Source organism: Staurois parvus, unplaced genomic scaffold (genome assembly GCF_062004578.1).
Source record: "Staurois parvus isolate SC_StPar_1 unplaced genomic scaffold, SC_StPar_1.0 ptg000080l, whole genome shotgun sequence".
NCBI classification, from domain to species: Eukaryota; Metazoa; Chordata; class Amphibia; order Anura; family Ranidae; genus Staurois; species Staurois parvus.
Window position 1 is genome coordinate 107,124 of NW_028317876.1, and position 14,986 is coordinate 122,109.

General features: G+C 42.4%; 1 protein-coding gene across 3 annotated transcripts in view; it reads right to left on the reverse strand.

Annotated features, from left to right (window-relative positions):
* Nucleotides 1-14,986, reverse strand: part of MTUS1 (microtubule associated scaffold protein 1) — a 289,384-nt gene that overhangs the window by 61,070 nt on the left and 213,328 nt on the right. For all 3 annotated transcript variants that reach the window (XM_089669556.1, XM_089669557.1, XM_089669558.1), the window contains one exon: nt 13,959-14,167. In XM_089669556.1, the coding sequence (XP_089525682.1) occupies nt 13,959-14,167 (209 nt within the window). The remainder of the gene's footprint in view (nt 1-13,958; nt 14,168-14,986) is intronic.

A 14,986-nucleotide genomic window follows, 5' to 3' on the forward strand; every position in this document is an offset into this window, starting at 1 on the left:
CCTATATAAGCATAAAACGAAATGTAAAGACGCTGTCAAACTACAATCAGCTACAGATACTGCAGCTTTTATGCAGTGAAGTGATGCAATTAAAGGCTAATATTGCATCATCTCAGTATACATGCAATTTTCTATTGGTCACCAGTATCAATTGCGCAATATGCAGCTGAAGTTGCATCATAATTTTGAATGGCTTACGTCATTAGATGGGTGAATATATCATGGAAACTAGAGCCAATCAACATTTTTTAGGGTCATTTTCGTTTTCAGCACCCCAAAATTATATAAGATTAGCTAATTTTATGCCCAAAACTTTTTACCTGTTGAACAGTGTAATGATTCGTGGGGAAATTCATCAGACACTGAAACTGATTTTGCGACTTTGCTCAGTGATGTGCGAACTTGGCGCTCTATTTCAAATTTCAGTGTTTTTGGTTTGATTATATTATTGAATTAAATTTATTATTATTTTTTAAATTATAATTTATAATTTCGTGTTTCAAATTGTAACCTACCCGGGATGTTTACTAGACTCTGGTTCGGACAGATTTCACTGAGTTATTCCTAAAAATTACAGGCCTACAATAAAAAAAATACATATTTCCATGCAAAAAAATGTACCGCTTTGAGCACAGAAATATGGACATAATCAGACCGCTAGGGAGGTTAAAAAAGGCCTGGATTATTTCTTAGATACACAGAATATAACTGGATACTGACATTTATAGGTAAAAGTTGATCCAGGTAATAACCAATTGCCTCTCAGGGAGTCAGGAATTATTTTTTTCCCCTGCGGGAGCAAATTGATTCATGCTTTGCTGGGTTTTTTTGCCTTCCTCTGGATCAACTGTGGGCATAGGATAACTTTTTTTTTTGTATGGTTGAGCCAGATGGACTTTTTTCTTTTCTTTTGTCTTTTTTTAGCCGGACTAACTATGTTATGTGGTTAGCAATCTTGTCCTTAATGAGCATCAACTGCAAATACAACTTGAAATATTATATTTATGGATTTAGTATTTTCTACTCATGTTTCTGTAGACTTCCTCCAGAGTACTAATTCCCACCCCCCCCCCCCCCCCCCGCACACAATCCAAAAACACTGGTGTTTAATCTGACCAAACCCTAGCCATAGGGAATGTATGCGACATAGACGCCCACTCCAAATTTAGTAATCACCTTGACAAAGACCAATTTGGCCTTCTGAGAAATGTTTACACTGCAACATGCAATAATATATTTTACTTGGTACTGTGCTACTAAATTGCCCTGAATGGTTTTAGACAAAAAAACTGAAAAATAAAAATAATTCTTAAAATTCACAGTCCTCTTTAAATTTTCAAGCTAAACTTCTGGAATTAGAAAACATAAATAAACCCTTGCAGGTTTTCATTTTCTCCCAGAAGTGAGTACACCCTTCACATTTTTGTAAATATTATACCTTTTCATGTGACAACACTGAAGAAATGACCCTTTGCTACAATGTAAAGTAGTGAGTGTACAGCTTGTATAACAGTGTAAATTTGCTGTCCCCTCAAAATAATGCCACACACAGCCATTAATGTCTAAACTGCTGGCAACAAAAGTGAGTACACCCCTAAGTGAAAATGTCCAAATTGGGCCCAACTAGCCATTTTCCCTCCCTCTGTCATGTAACTCGTTAAGTGTTACAAGGTCTCAGGTGTGAATGGGGAGCAGGTGTGTTATCACTCTCACTCTCTCATACTGGTCACTGGAAGTTCAACATGGCACCTCATGGCAAAGAAGTGTGAGGATCTGAAAAAAAGAATTGCTGCTCTACATAAAGATGGCCTAGGCTATAAGAAGATTGCCAAGATCCTGAAACTGAGCTACAGCACAGTGGCCAAGACCATACAGTGGTTTAACAAGACAGGTTCCACTTAAAACAGGCATCGCCATGGTCAACCAAAGCAGTTGAGTGCACGTGCTCAGTGTCATATATGTCTATTTGCCAAAGACAACCTCTGTATGAGTAATGCCAGCATTGCAGCAGAGGTTGAAGGGGTGGGTGTCAGCCTGTCAGTGTTCAGACCATACGCTGCACACTTCATCAAAATTGGTCTGCATGGCTGTCATCCCAGAAGGACACCTCTTCTAAAGATGATGCACAAGAAAGCCTGCAAACAGTTTGCTGAAGACAAGCAGACTAAGGACATGGATTACTGGAACCATGTCCTGTGGTCTGATGAAACGAAGATCAACTGATTTGATTCAGATGGTGTCAAGTGTGTGTGGCTTCAAAAAGGTGAGGAGTACAATGACAAGTGTGTCTTGCCTACAGTCAAGCATGGTGGTGGGAGTGTCACGGTCTGGGGTTGCATGAGTGCTGCCAGCACTGGGGAGCTACAGTTCATAGAGGGAACCATAAATGCCAACATGTACTGTGACATACTGAAGCAGAGCATGATCCCCGCTCTTCGGAGACTGGGCCGCAGGGCAGTATTCCAACATGATAATGACCCCAAACACACTTCCAAGATGACCACTGCCTTGCTAAAGAAGCTGAGGGTAAAAGTCATGAAACCCTATTGAGCATCTGTGGGGCAAACGGAGGGTGGAGGAGCACAAGGTCTCCAACATCCACCAGCTCCGTGATGTTGTCATCGAGGAGTGGAAGACGACTCCAGTGGCAACCTGTAAAGCTCTGGTGAACTCCATGCCCAAGAGGGTTAAGGCAGTGCTGGAAAATAATGGTGGCCACACAACATATTGACACTTTGGGCCCAATGTGGACATTTTCACTTAGGGGTGTACTCATTTTGTTGCCAGCGGTTTAAACATTAATGGCTGTGTGCTGAGTTATATTGAGGGGACAGCAAACTTACACTGTTATACAAGCTGTACACTCACTATGTCACATTGTAACAAAGGGTCATTTCTTCAGTGTTGTCACATGAAAAAATATAATAAAATATTAACAAAAATGTGATGGGTGTACTCAGATACTGTATATTAATATAGCACTTTAAACCAACTTGGACTGTAAAGCTCTGTATAATGTCTGTGCTGTACATTTCATTAATAAAATCTATGGGCTATGCCACACTGCCGGTACTGGGGGAGATTAAACTACACTAACCAAAATCGTTATTGCAAACGAGCAAAAACAACCCCCCCTCCCCCAAAGACACAATGCACTTTTTGAATACAGCCATATTATTATGTCTGCTGGTTACTTTCCTCCCCTCTATTGATGAAGCTTTTTAAACATGGATGACTAGAGGAATGCAAGAAGACACTGGCTCAATTCTACAATGTGTAAACACTGGATCTTTGAGAAATGCAAAAAATCTGGCTAAAATCACCTGTCAAGCCTGACAACTAGTACAGTATTCCCTGACAGAGGAGAAGATGGGCCGCATGGGTCAACAGTTAATATACTGTATCTACTAAAGTTTAAACTATGTGCTACAGCAGAGCAATAACATGTTAAATTAAATCCACGTTTAATCGACATTTTAACCATTCTGATCTCCAGCATGAGGTTTTCCATAACACTTTTGTTGATCTCAAGCACATCTGCATGCACTTTGGCTGTACCAACATTGCACTTCTATACATGCAATTACATGCATACAGAAAGAACAGCAAAAACACACATTCTGATTGGGTTATGGGAATTAATGCTTCCTTACTTTAAAGGATAAGTTCACCTTTTAACAAAAAATAATAAATGCACTTTTTTTGCAGGTAAAAAAAAGTGCATTTATTATTTTTTGTTTCTGGAGCCTCTAAAGTATTGTACCAGCAATCAGGAGATCACTGGTGCCATGCAGGTCTCCTGCAGACCTGTCAATATATCGGTGTGCCTGTATATCTGGTACAGGCAGGCAGATACTTACTGACAGGAAGATTCAATGAACGACCATGGCACTCCAGAGTGCTGTGGTAGTTCATTGAGATCTACAAACTGACAGCCGCAAAGGCTGTCGGAACTTGCAGTGTTCTCATTCACAGAACACCATGAAATAGTTTTTTTCAAGATCTCCCGCTAGCTGTCTCAACGGGAATGGGGAAGGGGGGCATTCCATTCATAACATATTACACCATGAATATGGATAGAACATGTTACAAAAGGTGAACTTATCCTTTAAGTGGCTGTACACCCTTACATATACCCAGTGAAGAGACTATCCTCAAGTGATACACAGATGAAACAAAGCCTCCAACATAAGTTGTACCCGTTTATCTGCATCTACTCTTCTCTACAGCTGTTCAAAGTGCTGAATTTATAACGTTTGTCTGGAAGTTGAGAAAAAAGTGGGAGAGAACTGAATTTGTACTCTGCAGAGCTTAGTGTGGAGAGCTCTGAGAGAGGATTGGGGGGGAAGATAGACACTCCCCTCCACACAGCTCACATGGACAGATCTGAGGCTGTGAATCTGCTGGAGGTCCCTCCACTGTCACCACTTTTTTCATGGTGTCAGAAGGAGTCAGATGTGATCCATGCTGATAGAGGAAGGAGGCAACAAACAGCAATTACATTTAGTGTTTCTAATTGAGAGGAGTACACATTATAGATGGATGTGTTTTGTTCATATTCCATATTTGACATTTCCAACCACTTTAGTTAATGTGCCCATTCTTCCACCCATTAAAATAACAGGCGCTGGGCCTAAACACCTCAGTGTATCAGCACAAAAACAGTCACAATCCAAACACTAAAAAAAACCAAAAAAACAAATAAAATAAGACAATACAATTCTCACACACAACATACAGATATTTAGAGCAAACCGAATTACTATTTCTAAACTTAAACAAATCTGACCCAAAAGCATGCGCCACAATGTGCGCAGGATTCAGTATATGAAGGATTGCCTGTAGGGCTGAGTTGTGCCCACCCAAGTAAAGAAGCTTTATTAGCCACTGAAGCAGTTATCAGACATTGGGCAATGGGTGACGGTGCTTAGCCCCAAAGCCAGGCCTTAAGTAATGAAGTGAAACAAGCCCAAGATTTCTGGCTAATGAAGAGAAAATGCAGGCAACAAAGGCCTGATCATAGCATGAACTTTAGCATCTGAAAAAAATGACTGACCTGCTCCCTTTAAGCAAATCATTGTTTTATATGGAGCAAGAAAGGTTTGAAGCCACTGTTCAGGTTTATACTGCTGTTTGTCTCCATAGAAGAGATATTTCTTTATGTGCTTTTGAGGCAGGAAATCATGGGAATCTCCCCAACAGGGAAACAAAAAATGGCACATTTTTAGCAAAAAAGGTGAAGACTGGAGCTTTTGTTAATTGTTTTTTGATGCCCGTTTCATTCTGTCCCAGTGATAGCCACACCCTTATTTCTTGTGCTGTTACATGCATAGGAAGTGAAAGAACATTTTAATGGAGTTGTATTGAGAAATAGATTACTCCTCCCCATTCTATTAAAAAAAAAATGAATTCAAACCCAACTACAAGGCCAAAACTGCTTGTGAACTAATCATGAATTATTTTAACTTAGAAAGGTCAACTCAAACAGAAACCAACATTGCAGCTTTGTGAGGGCACCAGATGGTTGAATTGTCTGGCTGTCTTCATCTCTTGTAGACTGCAGATTACTATTCTACGAGAGCTCCTTGGAGCACATGAGAACCAATGCATCCTTTATCAGATATAACAAGCCAGCACGCATTACATCTTTTTTTAACCACAAAACAAATAAATTGCAATATCAGTTTTGTGTGGCACTGAAGGCTGAGCCCATTAGAGAGAGTACACTATGGAGCAGTCGGCATCCAATGTACAGTAGTATGTACACAGTACGAAGCGTGCTATAAAAAGACACTTGGCTGGCTTGTGACGGTTGCATCAGTTTTCTCCATAGATCATTGCGCCTTTCTTGTTTTACACCCAGAAATCTAAAATTAGATCTATGAATGCTATACTGAAAATCTATTCAAACCTTTACTTCTGTTCATGGAAAGAATCTCCTAACAGTAAACTAGCTGCAATAATACACTGGCCTGGAGCAGAAATAAGTACTGCCGCCAAGAGACGTTGTATTGTATCTGTCACACAGCTTTCAGGCTTGTCCACAGTTCATGCAGGTGCTAAAGTGAACTGGTAGATGACACCTCCATACAATCATCCGAAAATGAAAATCTTCACCAGTACACACCAGGATAGTCTTGTCCTTTTCACATAAAGCAACAAGCATCACAAGCAGACATTTTGGGACCTTGCTCTGCTTTGAGAAAATAATCCCGTGAAGTCCCAAAACTTTGGTTTATGTTGCCTGTTGCTTTATGTGCATTAAAGTGTTACTAAACCCACAACAGTAAAATCAGTCTGTATATGTAGTAAAACATGCTGGTTATACTTATTGTGGAACCTAAAAGGGTTAATCCTCTGCATTGTGTAAAGACACCATTTGATCCTGACTTCTCTGATCCCGCCCTTTTTCCAGTGTCCCCCTCTTATCTCCTGATGAGACATGTCGTATGGAGTCACTCTGCACATGCTCAGTTTGTGTGCATTGCTAGAGATGTGTTTTTTTTTTTTTTTGGCGGGGGGGGGGGGGGGGGGGGGGATTGTATGTGATTAGGACAGGGCCAATTAGCACAGTCCCAACAGAGGTCAGGGGTTCTGCGTCCTCCTAGAGTACGGGTGTCAAACAGACAGCCCTCCAGCTGTTGCCAAGCTACAAGTCCCATGAGGCATTGCAAGAGACAGGTACAAGCATGACTCCCGAAGGCAGAGGTATGATGGGACTTGTAGTTTCGCAACAGCTGCAGGGCCGCCGGTTTGACACCCTTGTTCTAGAGCAAAATGAAAACTCTTGCTACAAGCTTTAACTAGTGCTCGACTGGACACTGATAGAAGTCACCAGACAGCTCTAACTGCTGATGAGAAAAGGTATTTAGCCGTTTATATGTACTAAAATACTTGCATTTCCATGTTCTGTGTACTGTGGGAGAGCAGATATAGTGAACGCAGGCTCCTGGGTTTAGTAACACTTTAAGAACCAGACTACCACTATAACAAGGTGTGCTTGTAAAGATTCTAATTTCAATACTTCTGCCAGACTCACAAGGCTATTCTATCATTCTTTAAGCCTGAGGTACATTCCTTGTTGTGCTGCCCCAACTAATCCTGAGTCACTGGATTATTAGACATGACATTCCATGTATTATAGAGAATATTTCATTCACCAATCTGTGGACTATACCCTGCATACAGCACAAACGAATTGCGAGCAGAATGATCTGTCTGCCTGGCAGTGTGGACCTCTAAAGGCAGGGCTGGCATTATGCTAATGTATATAGATAATGCCCCATACAACAGTATCTTGTAGCAAACAACTAAATAAAAGCGGTTTTGTCCAACATAAGGGCTGGGAGGCTTATGATTGCCATAGAGGAGTCAGTGTTTGTGTTCAACCAAAGGGTTTTACGTGTATTCTGTGATTGAGCAAACTCAAAGGGGCGGTGCACCATTTTTTGGCGTATAATCCTCCCCGCTGCGTCGTTCTATTCTGACAGCACAAAGACTTCCCGCCATCAGAATACATCTATCAGTGCTGCTGTCAGTAGCCTGCAGCGCTGATTGAGTGGCTTTTTTTCCAACAGGGCAGATGAACACTGTTAAACCATAGAAGCCCTGCTGAACCGGCCAAATTTCGATACATGTATGGACTAATAAATGACGGAGGATAAATTTTACTTACAGATTAAGTACAGCAGGCTATAAGTGGGGTGCAGGAAGCTTTCCTATTCTACTGTGAGGATTTGGCAAGGTGATCCCATCAGGCTTCAAACTATATGCATGTGTGTGTCTTAGAAAAGTGAAAAATATTTAAAGTGTTTATAATTCCTAAACATTTTTTACCGTAAAGCATTCCTTGCATTAACCACTTGCCCTCCTGAGGATTTACCCCCCTTCTTGACCAGGCCATTTTTTGTGTTACGTTTCTGCGTTACTTTAACCATTCGCGCGGTCATGCAACGCTGCACCCAAGTTGACTTTTTTTTTTTCCCACGAACCAAGATTTATTTTGGTGGTATTTGATTGCCTGTGCTACGTCTTTGCTGAAAAAAAAAAATATCCCTATACGTGTACATTAATTGGTTTATGTGAAAGTTATAGCATGTACAAATGGCGGTATATATACTGGGATTTTTTTTTAAATTTTTTACTTGTAATGATGGCGATCAGCGATTTATATTGGGTCTGTGGCGGGCAGTCTAACACTGAGGGGAACTGACTTGGCGTCATTGACATCCCCAGTGACACCAATACAGTGATAAGTAATTAAAAAAAAAAAAGCACTGACTGTACTCTAATGGCACTGGGCATGAAGGGGTTAACATGAGGGGTGATCAAAAGGGTTAACTGTGTGCTGTTTTACTTGCGTGTGTGCGCTTCACTGTAAGCGCACTGCTTTGGATGGCTGTGCACAGCCATCCAAAGCAGTGTACATGAGCTGACAGGGAGGAGAACTGTTTTGTTTACAAACAGTTCTCCTCCCCATCAGAGATGCTCAGTAATCACCGGCCGGGACCCAGTGATTGACAGCAACGGCTGCAAATGACGGCGTGGGTAGGGTGCGCACCCGCCCCTACCCGAAAATGCAAAATCACGTACATAAACACACATGATTTTGCGCACCCATGCCACCCTGTAGCAGTATTTCTGCTATAGGGCAGTCAGGGAGCGGTTAAAGTAAAAATTGATTTGGCATCAGTTCCCCCCCCCCCCTTCTACTTACTTGAGCCCTCATTCAATGCAGCCTTGTGCCCATCAGCATCTCTTTCCCCTCACTTCGTGGTCTTTCTGGCTTTGTGGAGGCAATCAAAGCCAATGATGAGGGAGTGGGGGCGGGGCAGAGTCCCACTGCCTGTGTCAATATATGCAGACAACAAGGCTTAGGACAGCCCACATACGTGCCCCAACAAGAAGCGGCTTTCTATGGGGCATTCGGCAGAGGGGAGAAGCCAGGAGCACCGGCGGAGGACCCAAGAAGAGGAGATTCTATTGCACAGAGCAGGCAAGAATAAACCTGTATGTTATTAAAAAAACAAAAAAACAAAACAAAACTAAAGAAGCACACAAGACAAAGCATTTACAATCACATTAAGTGAAGCACAAAGAATTAAAAATTAAATGACTAATCCTGAGCATGCAGGCATGTTTTAAATTTACACAGTACTTTACATATTCACATCAATCCCTGCCCTCAAAGAGCTTACAATCTAAGGTTCTGATCTTGCATGCATACACACACTAGGGCCAATATACACAGGAGCAGATTACCTTTTCTGCACGTTTTTGATGTGTCGGAGGAAAGGCATGCAAATTACATGCAGACAGTATCTTTGCTGGGATTTAAATCAGGGATCTCAGTGTTGCAGGGCAGAAGTACTAACCACTGAGCCATTGTGCTTCTCGCTCATTTGTAACAAGGTAATGGGTTAATGATACATGAAGTCCTACTCTCCACTAACACACACACTTGAAAAGAGCTATTTTTAAAGTTAATACTGCACAGATCTTTTATCATTCTCTTCTTCATATCTTCAGTGTTCAGCTTTCCTATTTCCTCTGATCCACCTCCACCCATTCTCAAAGGATTTCACACATCGGTTTGTTGTGGCAACATCTACACTTTCCAAGTTTGTGGGAAGCTTTCCAAATCCACTAATCTACAAGGGCATCTGACAAACCAGGACTAACACGCTACTGACCCACAAAATGCTCTTTAGGACATTTTAAACTGCCAGTACAGACACTCAACAGTATAATCAAACTCTGCAAACATGAATTTAAAGGCCATGATACATAAATAAGCAACTCAAATCCTTTTCTGTAGCACAAAGACATTTGGAAAAGTGTGTTCTATTACTACATGCATGAAAACTAAAATCGAACGATAACCAGACCCTCTACAGAATCAAAGTGACAGTCCAGTACTGAAACATTTTCCCGATGCCTGTCCTAGGAATCCAGTAAAAGGTGGCTGGCAGTGGCACTGTGAGCAAAGGAGGAATAGTCACACCAAGACTGCAAAAGATAAAAATACCACCTACGCTATCTAAAACCAAAACAGCTTTTTAAGCTTTGATTGGCATGGGGAAAGGTTAAAACCCCTAAATTGTGCCAACAGTTTGCACAGTGCTTTACAATATGAGGCAAATATTACAGTTACAATCAGGGGCGGACTGACAACTCATGGGGCCCCAGGGCAATATGGGATCATGGGGCCCGTGTCCTTGACCAAACTCAAAAAAGCCTATGAAAAAGGTACCAGGGGCATCTCATGGGGCCCCCTACTTACCCCGGGCCCTCGGGCACTGCCCGGGTTTCCAAAGGGTCAGTCCGCCCCTGGTTACAATATAATCCACTACAGGAGAAATCAGAAGGTCCTGCTCATTAGAGCTTACAATCTAAAAGGGAAATAATTTGTGTCCCACTGGGGAGATTTTACTTTACCTCCTGTCCTGACAACAGAAAGTGAGAAGAAATCTTTCCAAAGTAGGCAAACCTTTTTGTCACCAGAACCAGTCCTTATTAGAGCTTTCACTCAAAAATGTTATGTTGTCACTGTAACAGAATTAGACTTTTGCCTCACTTTTACGTCTTGTCCACATAGGCTTACTTAATCCTTCACCTATGAAAAGACCAGGTTGTTCCATGCAACACCATGCTGTCAATCCAACAGCTGTCAAATTGGACACAGTAGCCACAAGGACAGAGCTGCTGCTACCAATTATATATGTGTGTGGGTGCATGTCCCCAGATGCACATTGTCTGCATTTGGGGACACAAACCTGCACAGCTGTCAAACTGGGAGCAGTGGCTGTGTCCATGCAACCGCTGTGTCCCATTTGACATTAGAGGTGGCACGAATACCTCAGCCTTCTCATTCGAGAAAACAATCCTTGCACAGTTTTATGCTTGGGCTAGGTTCACATACAATTGCAAGAAAAAGTATGTGAACCCCTTGGTATTACCTGGAGTTTTTCATGAATTGGGCATAAAATGTGCTGTGAACGTCATCTAAGTCACAACAATAGAAGAACACAGTCTGCTGAAGATAATACTACACAAACATTAGATGATGCCATAGTTTAATTGCACATAACATGTAAACATTCACAGTGCAGGGAGGAAAAAGAATGTGAACCTTTGGACTTAACTGGTTGACCCTCCTTTGGCAGCAATAACCTCAAACATTTCCTGTAGTTGCAGATCAGACCTGCACAACGATCTGGAGTAATTTTGGACCACTCCTCTTCACAAAACTGTTTCAGTGTAGCAATATTCTTGGGATGTCTGGTGTGAATTGCTCTCTTAAGGTCATGCCACAGCATTTCAATCGGGTTGAGGTCAGGACTCTGACTGGGCCACTACAGAAGGCGTATTCTGTGCTGTTGCAGCCATTGTTTTGTTGAATTACTTGTATGCTTTGGGTCATTGTCCTGTTGCATCACCCATCCTCTGCGGAGCTTCAGTTGGCAGACAGATGGTCGTACATTTTCCTGCAAAATGTCTTGATAAACTCTGGAATTCATTTTCCCATCAATGACAACAATCCGTCCAGGCCCTGAGGCAGCAAAGCAGCCCCAAACCATGATGCTCCCTCTGCCATGTTTTACAGTGGGGATGAGGCTTTGATGTTGGTGTGCTCTGCCTTTTTTTCTCCACACATAGTGTTGTGTGTTCTTCCCAAACAACTCAATCTTGGTTTCATCTGTCCACAGTATATTTTGCCAGTAGTGCTGTGGAACATCCAGGTGCTCTTTTGCAAACTTCAAACATGCTGCAATATTCTTTTTGGACAGCAATGGCTTCCTCCGTGGTGTCCTCCCATGTACTCCATTCTTGTTGAATGTTTTCCTTATTGTAGATGTGTCAACAAAAATGTTAGCATGTGCCAGAGATTTCTGTAGGTCTTTAGCTGACACTCTGGGATTCTTCTTTACCTCACGCAGCATTCTGCACTGTGCTCTTGCAGTCATTTTTACAGGACGACCACGCCTAGGGAGAGTAGCAACAGTGCTAAACTTTCTCCATTTGTAGACAGTCTGTCTTACCATGGACACATGAACATCAAGGCTTTTGGAGATACTTTTCTAACCCTTTCCAGCTTCATGCAAGTCAACAATTCTTGATGGTAGGTCTTCTGAGAGCTCTTTTCTGCGAGGCATGGTTCACATCAGACAGTGCTTCTTGAAACCAGTAAACCCAAAACAGGTGTGTGTTTTTTAAGGGCAGGACAGCTGTCGGCAACATATCCAATATCATCACACTGATTGGAGTCAAGGTTGGCTCACTCCTGGCTCCAATTAGCTCTGGGAGAAGTCATTAAGCTAGGGGCTCACATACTTTTTCCTCCCTGCACTGTGAATGTTTACATGTTATGTGCAATTAAACCATGGCAACATCTGTTTGTGTAGTATTATGTTCAGCAGACTGTGTTCTTCTATTGTTGTGACTTATATGACGTTCAGAGCACATTTTATGCCCAATTCATGCAAAACTCCATGTAATCCCAAGGGGTTCACATACTTTTTCTTGCAACTGTATGTGAGGGTGGTGCCGCTGCCGATCCGCACAAAAATCCGTGCAGCCACACCACCCACACAGAAGAAAGCGGACCCACGGGCGAGTGCCATTAATTCTAATGGCACGCCGCCCGCACTGGAAATCACAACCACACTGGGAACCGAGGTTCCTGTGCAGGCTGCGGTTTCCAAAGTAGTGCAGGGACTTCTTCCCTGCGTGTCACGGGACACGGGAGTCCATTCAAATGAATGGGCTCTCGTGCCTGCACAAAACACAGCCCGCACGGCCGCATATATGTGAACCAGGACTTAAAGTGGTTTTAAAGCCTTAAAGTGGTATTTTAGTCATCTGTGGAAAAATTAAAAGTCAGCAGCTACAAAAACTAGCTGCTTAGTTTTAATAAACAGGCTTTCACCTGTCCCACAATCCTCACTCAGCTGCTTTTTTCACCTGGCTTCGGTCCCCCGCATACTAACTGTGGGCATCCAGCTGTGAATGCTTGCGTGAGCCGCGCTGTGCTGATTGGTCCACCAGCTTTTTGGGACCTATGACAGATGGGGGAAGGAGCAGTGGCCAAATTTCACAGCCCTGATCCGGCTATAAGTGGGCAAGCGGGTACCTGTCAAAACCAGGTACCCACTCCCCCCGAAAAAATTTTTGGTCAAAATGTGATGGAGGAGGTGGGGAGGAGGAACAGCAGAACTTACCCTTTTGGGTGAAGTTCAGCCATAAGGCTTTTTACCTTAATGCATTCTATGCTGTGCTGCAAGATCCTCCAACCCCCCTTATGCTTATCTGAGCCCGATCCAGCTATATGCATGAGAACAGCAGCTTGTGCTGCTGTCCCTCCTCACTGGGCAGACAGAGCAGTAGGATCCAATGGTTCCCGCTGCTGTCAATCAAATTCTGTGATGAGAGAGCAGGGAGCAGGGGCAGGGCTGAGCTGCCGAATTTGTGGAAATAATTACAGACAGTGCAGCTCGGGTGCAAGCATGCATAAGTGCCCCCATAGCAAGCGACTTGCCACAGGGGCACTCGCTGAAGAGGAGGAGCCAGGAATGCTGGCAGGGACCCCAGAAGGGGAGGATTGGGGCTGCTTTGTGGCAGGTAAGTATAACATGTTTATTATTTAAATTAAAAAAACAAAAAACCCCAAAAGGTTTAATGTCACTAAGTATGCCAGCGGGAATGATGTCCAATTCTTTGTGAGACTCAAAAGAGGGGCAAATCTTCTCACTAGGGACACAGACTAGAATAAACCCCAACATAAAAAAAAAGAAAAAAAAAAGAAGTAGTGTAGGCTTTAGATACACTATACTGTCTTCTTTACACCTATTGACCACAATTCCCATTCTTTCATATCTTTAGGTTGCCAAGCTTAAGCATAAAGATGTATAAACAAAGCATTGAATAGATTTATAGTGTGGAAACAGAATAGAATGTACCTCGTTTATCACATGTTGGATGACCACCGTCAGGGCCTCAAACTTTTTGTTGCTGCAGGTGAGGAGACTTTTCAGTTGCTGTATGAATCCCTTCTGCTGTTCACATACCGCTTTACACTGGGATAACTCGAGAGCTTGCAAGTCCACTGGGGCAGCCTGTGCCTGTGTACTGGGACTACGAGGGCTTGTCTTCTGCTTGCCTTTATCAACTAAAAAAAGAAAAAAACAAATCACAAATTGAAATACTTTTGAAAATGAGCACGTGCTTTCAAAGTTTAAAGATAATCCTGCAGTGTTTCCCTTTATGGAAGCCATCGCCCTTACTGGACAAATGTATAACCTCTTGGTGGAACAACGTACAATCTCTTGGTAGAATAAGGGATGTACGGTACCTATGCATCACATTCTCCTTGCTGGATACAAATTCTCTGAGCCTGAGAAAACGAGTGATTCTGACAACCGATAGCTGCTAGAGTAGGAGATACACAGTATTTACCTGTATGTATATGTATTGGATATTTTACCAGGCAGGTGCCTGAAGTGTCATTGAGGGACTTTCAAAGGTCATAAATAACCCATATCTGACAGATTCTGCTATTCAGGCACCTCCCATCACTTTGCTTTTTCAGCTGCAATATATACATTTGTCCTCTATTACATAACAGACTGCTGCCCTCTTGAGACTTACTGAGTGAAGCACATGTAAAAGTACAATAAAGCAACATAGCAGTACGTGATAAACTTCTCCCATGTCCAGTTCTTATGTTGAGACAATGAGCATGTCATCTAAAAAAACAAAAAACACAGCAAACCACTCCAATCAATGTATAACTATCATTTTAAAGCAAGGTGCACATGAAAGGACTTTTAAGGCTGCTTTCACACTGATCCGCTTTCCTACCGCTTTTGCGTAAAGAAAAACAAAAAAAACACGGAAGAAAAATGTGTGACCATGTAGCCCTATGGAACTCTTCACACTGATCCGCTGCATTTAACAAAACCCTGCTGGCTGCATTTTTGGTGGTTTG